At 55.2% G+C, this 7,344-nt stretch overlaps 1 protein-coding gene across 1 annotated transcript; it reads left to right on the top strand.

Annotated features, from left to right (window-relative positions):
- The first annotated feature begins 3,558 nt into the window (after positions 1-3,558).
- ZBTB22 (zinc finger and BTB domain containing 22) lies at positions 3,559-5,544 on the top strand. Its single transcript, XM_066338035.1, has 2 exons — positions 3,559-4,384; positions 4,997-5,544. Exons 1-2 carry the CDS (start codon positions 3,559-3,561, stop codon positions 5,542-5,544), a joined length of 1,374 nt encoding a protein of 457 aa, XP_066194132.1.
- The last annotated feature ends 1,800 nt before the right edge of the window (positions 5,545-7,344 follow it).

The raw sequence follows: 7,344 nt of genomic DNA, 5'->3' as shown, positions 1-7,344 counted from the left end.
CTAATTATCTCTAAGTACCCACAGAGGGCTCTGCAGAGAGATCTGGAGTGGTTGCATGGATGGACATTGAGTGCTGTCTCCAGTTCTAGCACCTCAGTTTGGGAAGGACTTTGAGATGCTTGAACATGTCCAAAGGAGGCAACAAGGCTGGTGAGGGGCTTGGAACACAAACCCTGTGGCAAACGGCTGAGGGAGCTGGGGTTGTTAAGCCTGGAGAAAAGGAGACTCCGAGATGACTTTATCACTCTCTCCAACTCCCTGGAAGGTGTTTGTGCTCAGGTGGGGGTTGGCCTCTTTCTCCAGGCAGCAGCTGACAGAATGAGAAGACGCCAGTCTCAAGCTGCACCAAGGGAAATAGAGACTGGATATCAGGAAGAGGTTTTTCAGGGAAAGAGTGATTAAATACTGGAATAGTCTGCCTGGGGAGGTAGTGGAGTCACCATCCCTGGTAGTGTTTAAAACAAGACTGGATGTGGCAGTCGGGGCCATGGTGTAACTGAGGTGTTGGGGCTGGGTTGGACTCGATGATCTTGGAGGTCTCTTCCAAACCGGTGTTTCTGTGAATTCTGTGATTCTGTAAGGCCCAGTGTAGGGTAGGGGGAGATCCCATCCTCACCCCAGGCCAGGGGTGCCAGCAGCCAGGGGAGGTCGGGGCATGGCCCTGCCACAGCCCAGTCCTGATCCCACCATGGCTCCTCCCCAGGTGCCCACGATGTCGCCTGGTCGCCAGACAGGGGGAAAGAGGAACTCCCAAACCCAGTCTGTTTATTTCGGGTCACCGTCCACTAATACAAGCAGGGATTGTGATGGTTCATTAACTGATCTCAGAGTGCAAAAAACAACACAGAGGGGATATCAGCATTAATCAAAACAAATGCACCTTTATTGAGTATCCACAGCAAATGCGATAGAAGGATTAGAAAGGAAAAAAAAGACAGAAAAGGGAAAGAGAGGGTGGGTACCAACGGAGAGATGAAATCCTTGTGGTCCAGCCAATAGATCCGTCTTCTTCCGTGGGGAGATCTCAAAGTCTTTGGTTAACTCAGGGGTCTTTTATAGTCTTTTTGAGGTCCATCGGGGGGTAGAGCAAGAGGGTATTTTGAGGGAACAGGTATAGGACAGTAACAAGTCCAGACATGCCAGTTCTGAACAGGATAAGCCCATCCCAGCAGCAAGCAGGACCCACTGTTTCAGGACTGGTTCCCATGGGAAACTCTAGCACCACATGTCTAGGGAGGTACAGGTGACACTGGGCCGTGACCGACCCCGCACCTGGTCCCAGCAAATCTTTTGTGGTGTCCCTTGGCCTCACATGTGGCTTGCCCAGCCTTGCAGATGTCTCCCTTGGCCAACAAACTGGCGGCTCCCTGTGCTTTTCTGTTGTTGGTGGTTACATTTGTTTCTTTTTTACTTATAGATTTTTTTCCCCGGAAGTTGCTAGGAAACTAAATACTTGTGGGTACTTAAAAAGAGCAAAGTGGCCAAAGGAGAGCAGTTGTAGCACCTGGCTACTCCTTTTCTTTTGTCTCGGGGAGTTTTCTCTCAGAGAAACTCCTCCATTTATAAATTGGTTAAAAGGTGTGTTGAATAACTCATAATAAAGGGATTTCCAGGAATATGACTTAATGGTTTACAAAACTAAAATGAACATTATTTAGCTGAAATAACAAGCAATAGAAAACCATTCGAGGCTTACACAAGATAAGGTAACAGAAATGATGATACTGAATAAATTAATTCATTTTCACTTAATGAGCTAATAATTCAGTCTCCTTTGGCCTTTGATCTTCTCACCAGAAGCAGTGCAGTTCCTTGATCTCCTCTTCACCAGGGGCATAGACCTTAGTGTTTGGTCTCAGCTTTGGTACTGGTGTTGCAGGTGTTACTCTGTCGGATTGATGAGGATGACTGCGGAGCGAGGAAGGGCGAAAGCGGCAGTGGCAGAGCCACAGCAGCACAGGGCAGGGCCCAGCCCTCTCTGAGGCTGCCCAGCCTCACCTCACCTCCCCTCCCCGGGGCGGGGGCAGCTGCAGCCATGGCAGGAAGGGTGGAGGTAGATGGGGGGGAAAGGAAGATCTGGGACCAGAAAAGACAGACTGGGCGGGGAAGAGGGGATCTCAAAACTGCATGTAAAGCACCATTTATAGGAGCACCTGGGACAGCACGGCCACTGTCTTCCCAGGCAGGGAACGGGGGATATGGAAATATGGGGGTGAAGGAGGACACAGGACGGTGGGAGAGCGGTAGTGCTCTTGTGTCACCTCTGGACAGGTCCTGACTTTGTCCTGCCTTCAGGGACAGCGGGATGGGGTGGAGAGGGGCATGAGGTGATGGAGAGAGAGCAGCAGCTCCAAGCCATCATGGCTATTTTCACTCTGTGCCACACTCTAGGAACAAAGGGTAAGGAAAGATATGGGCAGCTTCACAGAAACTGAAAAGCATGGGGATTCACAGGAGGGAGGATCACTGATTTAGGGTGCTGAACTCTGCATGTAAATCATCCATAATCAGCCATAAGTAGCTTTACCATCCGTAAGTTGCAGCAAACGTGTCAGGAGAGTCGGTAAGAGTCCTCAGCGTGGTCCTTTTTGCAAAAACTGCCTCCCATGAAGAATGGAAAGACTTGTGATGGTAGATGTTCGTTTCATCTCTCGGTCCCAGTGAGCCAGTCCCCTTACTGGATATTTCCCTCCCCATAAGTATTTTACCCCCATGGAAGATGGGAGTCCCACAGGGGGTGATTTACAGGGCGCCAGTGCTGTTGTCCTCACTGGTTGCTCACACTCATCCACCATTCACTGCATTGTGTGGCAAGAGAGTTCATCGTCCAGGGAGGTACAGCCTCCGGCAGGGAAACAGACGAGGCGAGTCTCTGTTTTGTTAAGCATGAGAATTCATTTTGTTTTCCTCCCCAGCCCCGCCTAAACTGGGGAGGGAGGAGAAGGTGAAAAGAGAGAGAGGGTGAGAGGCTCGCAGGGGCAAGGTGGTGAGGTTTTATCAGGTGTTCCAGGGGAGGAGTCTAGGGTTTGGGTCAAGGGAGGAGAGAAGGAGAGTAAGGTCAGATTTCAGCTACTTCGAAATGGGAGGATTCCACAGGAATCAATGGGATTTTGGATGGAAGGAAAGGATTTTGATCAAAACTATGGAATTTGTGTTGCAGTTAATGGGGTTTGGGCCAGAACACAGGGATTTGGGATAGAATTAAAGGATTGGTGTTGGAATAACCGGATTTTGGTTGGAATTAAGGGTTTGGTGCAGAATTAAGGGATTTGGCAGTAGAATTAAGGGATTTTGGTTGGAATTAATGGGATTTGGGCCGGAATTGAGGGATTTGGTGCAGATTTAAGCAATTTTGATCAGAATTATGGAACTTGTGTTGCAATCAATGCGATATTTGCCAAAATCAATGGGATTTGGGCTGGAACTCAGGGATTTGATGCAGAACTCAGGGATCTTGGTGCAGAACCACCTTGCTCCCCAGGGGCTTTTTTTAATTTTTATTTTATTCCCCCTCCACCCCACTCCTGCAGCCCATCCCCCTCCTCCTCCTCCTCTGTCATGCCCCGGCCCTGCTCTCCCCCTCCCCCCCCTTCCTCCTCCCCTTCCTCCTCCTCCTCCTGCCCCTCGCTGCTGCACCTGGAGTTCCCGCAGGTGCCGCCGGCGCTGCTCTCCAACCTGAACCGGCAGCGCCTGGAGGGGAAGCTCTGTGACGTCTCCATCCGAGTGCAGGGCCGGGAATTCCGCGCCCACCGCGCCGTCCTGGCCGCCTCCTCTCCTTTTTTCCATGACCAGCTGCTCCTGAAGAACCTGGACTCCATCGAGCTGCCCAGCGTGATGGACCCCGCGGCCTTCGCGCTGGTGCTGGGCTGCGCCTACACTGGGCGCCTCTCCATGGCCCCGGGGGACATCGTGAGTTTCCTGACGGTGGGCAGCGTGCTGCAGATGTGGCACATCGTGGACAAGTGCGCCGAGCTGCTGCGGGAGTTCCGGGCAGCTCCTTCATCATCGTCGTCATCGTCATCTTCATCATCGTTGTCATCCTCGCGGCCGCACTCCAGCAACCAATCCCCCAGCAGCACCAACTGCCTCGTTCCGGCCCCAAAATTCCCCAAATTGGGCAGCGAGGAGGAGGAAAAATTCCCAAAACTGGGCAGTGAGGAAGAGAAGGGAAAATTCCCAAAGATGGGGAGTGAGGAGGAGAAGGGAAAATTCCCAAAACTGGGCAGTGAGGAAGAGGAGGGAAAGACGGGTAGTGAGGAGGAGGATGAAGGAGTTTTGCCCCAAAACTTTGGGGTTTTGGTCAAGCGGGAGTGGCTGCAGGAGGACCTGGTGCTCACCTGTGAGGAGGATGAGGAGGAGCCCCGGGAGGATGAAGGGATTCCCGGTGGGAATGAGGCAGGGGACATTTGGGGGGGCTCCGGGAGGAGCCGGGAAAATCCAGGAATGGAAAATCCGGGAATGGGATCTGGGAACGGTTGGGAAAATCCAGGAATGGAAAATTTGGTAATGGGAAAATCAGGAATAGGGTCTGGGAAGAGTTGGGAAAATTCGGGAATAGGGTCTGGAAAGGGCAGGGAAAATCCAGGAATGGGAGCCGGGAGGGCCCAGGAAAATCTGGGAATGGAGCCTGGGAGCAGCCAGGGCACCTGGGGCAGTGAGGGGCTCCACAGGACCGGTGGGATTTCCCACGGAAACGAGGGAAGTTTGGGCGGAACTGCTGGGATTTCACATGGGAGTGAAGGAATTGGAGGGGTCTTGCAGAGAACCAAGGGAATCCTGCACAGAACTGGCAAAATTTCACATGAAAACAAGGGAATTTTGACCGGAACCGACAGAATTTCACATGAAATTGAGGGAATTTTAACCAAAACTGGCAGAATTTCGCACAAAAATGTGGGAGCTTTGCACAGAACCGGCAGAATTTCACAGGAAAACGAGGGAATATTAACTGGAACCGTCAGAATTTCACATGATAATGCGGGAATTTTACCCAGAGCTGGCGGAATTTTGCCTGGAAGCGAGGGAATTTTGCAAGAAAACGAGGGAATTTCACCCAGAACTGGCGGAATTCTCCACGAAAACGAGGGAACTTTGCATGGAACTGGCAGAATTTCCCATGAAAACACGGGAATTTTGACCGGAACTGGGGGAATCCTGGCCAGGACCCCCAGGAGACCCCCCCGGACCCCGCGGGGGGGCGGCGCCGAGCCCTCACCTGCAGACCAGGTGAGCTGGTGCGGCTCCCCCGAGGGCCCGCGGCTGTTCGTGTGCCACTGCGGGAAGGCGTTCTCGCACCGCAGCATGCGCCAGCGCCACGTCAACATGCACCTGGACCTGCGGCCCTTCACCTGCCCCGAGTGCCGCAAGCGCTTCAAGATGAAACATCACCTGAGCGAGCACATGAAAACGCACACGGGGCTGCGGCCCTACACCTGCCCGGGCTGCGAGCGCCGCTTCATGTGGAGGGACAGCTTTGTCAGGCACCGGGGCACCTGTGCGGGGACAGGGACACGGGGGAGGGGAACAGGGACAGGGACAGAGTGACACCTAGGACACCTGTCACACCTGGGCACAGGTGGGGTCACACCTGCCTGGGCTGCAAGCGTCCCTCCATGTGCAGGGACAGCTTTGTTAGGCACTGGGGCACCTGTGCAGGGACGGGGACATGGGGAGGGGACAGGGACAGAGTGGCACTGGGCACATCTGGCACACCTGGGCACAGGTGGTGTCACACCTGGACAGGTGCCAGGACAGCTTTGTGAGACACTGGGGCACCTGTGTGGGGACAGGGACACGGGGGAGGGGATGGGACAGTGACAGAGTGACACTGGGCACACCTGTCACATCTGGGTGGGTGATGTCACACCTGGGCATGTGGTGGTCACACACAGGTGAGGGTCACACCTGGGATGGGTGCAGAGGTGGAGGGGAAGGGACAGCTCAGTACGAGGGTGATGCCACACCCAGGTGAGCCTGAAGATCACATACCTGGATGACCACACACCTGGTCACACCTGGTGGGTTGGTGACGTCACACCTGGGCAGGATGGGAGGGGTGCGGGCACGTGATGTCACAGCAAGGTGACATAATGCCCAGGTAACTTGGTGACATCTCACCTGGATGGGGGTGCTGGAGATGTGATGTCACATCTGTGTAGGTGATGTCATGCCCAAGTGAGCTGGTGATATCACACCTGGGTAGGTGGGTGACATCATGCCCAGGTGGCATCATACCTGGATAAGCGGGTCCCACCCACACCTGGATCCCCCTCAAACCTGGATCACCACCCACCTGGATCCCCCTGAAAAGTACATGGATTCCCCCCCCAAATCACCTGAACCCCCCAAGGACACCTGGATCCTCCCTAAAACCCACCTGGAATCTCCTCAAGGACACCTGGATCCCCTCAAAGGCACTCAGATACCCCAAAAGAACACTTGGAGCCCCCAAAAACCACCGGGATCCACCCAAAAATCCACCTGGGACCCCCAAACCCCACCTTGGTCCTCCCCGCTGTGATGTCACAGGTGTGTCTGTGACCCCCCCGCCCTTCCCCCTCTCCAGGTTTGTATTTTTTGGGACAATTTGTGGCGATTTGTGGTTGGTAAAAATGGATAAAAATCCAACCGGGGCCGTGGCCGAGGCTCCTCTGGGGCGGGGCCTTGGGAGGGGGCGGGGCCACAATGTGGAACTGGAACTTGGAAAGGAGCGGAGACATGGAGTGGGCGTGTCCAGAAGCAAGGGGCGGGGTCAGAAACACGGGGTGGGGCCTGGAGGGGGGCGTGGTCAAACCTTGAGGGTTCATCCTGACCCCCCCTCCTCCCCCCCAATTTTCCGGGGCCCTCACTCGCCGCCCCTCCCCCAGCCATGGGACCCCTCGCCCCGCCCCCCTCAGCCCCCGAGCCCACCTGGGAAACCCCAAATCCTTTGAAATTCTCACCTGAGACCCTCCAAAAATTCCCCTGGGACCCCTATAGTCCTCCCAGGAGAGCCCAACCCCCCCTGGGACCTTCGCAAAACACTGGGGACACAGGGAGGTGACACTGGGGTGGGAGCGGTGACACTGGGATGGCACCGGGGACACAGGGAGGTGACACTGGGGTGGGAGCGGGGACACAGGGAGGTGACACTGGGGTGGGAGCGGTGACACTGGGATGGCACCGGGGACACAGGGAGGTGACACTGGGGTGAGAGCGGTGACACTGGGATGGCACCGGGGACACAGGGAGGTGACACTGGGGTGGCACCGGTGGCACCGCCCTGTCCCTGGTGACGGTCACGTGCCCCCGGCCCTGCCCGCAGTGGGCGTGTCCTTCCGGGCGGCCCGGCGGGGGGAGCGGAGG

The sequence above is a fragment of the Sylvia atricapilla genome, chromosome 31 (assembly GCF_009819655.1).
Source record: "Sylvia atricapilla isolate bSylAtr1 chromosome 31, bSylAtr1.pri, whole genome shotgun sequence".
NCBI classification, from domain to species: Eukaryota; Metazoa; Chordata; class Aves; order Passeriformes; family Sylviidae; genus Sylvia; species Sylvia atricapilla.
The sequence above is the reverse complement of the archived record's forward strand: the minus strand, read 5'-3'. Positions and strand labels throughout refer to the sequence as shown.

Coding starts and splice junctions, on each gene's coding strand:
- ZBTB22 (XM_066338035.1), top strand. CDS start 3,559: ATGCCCCGGCCCTGCTCTCCCCCTCCCCCCCCTTCCTCCTCCCCTTCC. Junction 4,385..4,996: donor GGAGGATGAAGGGATTCCCG/GTGGGAATGAGG, acceptor TTTTACCCAGAG/CTGGCGGAATTTTGCCTGGA.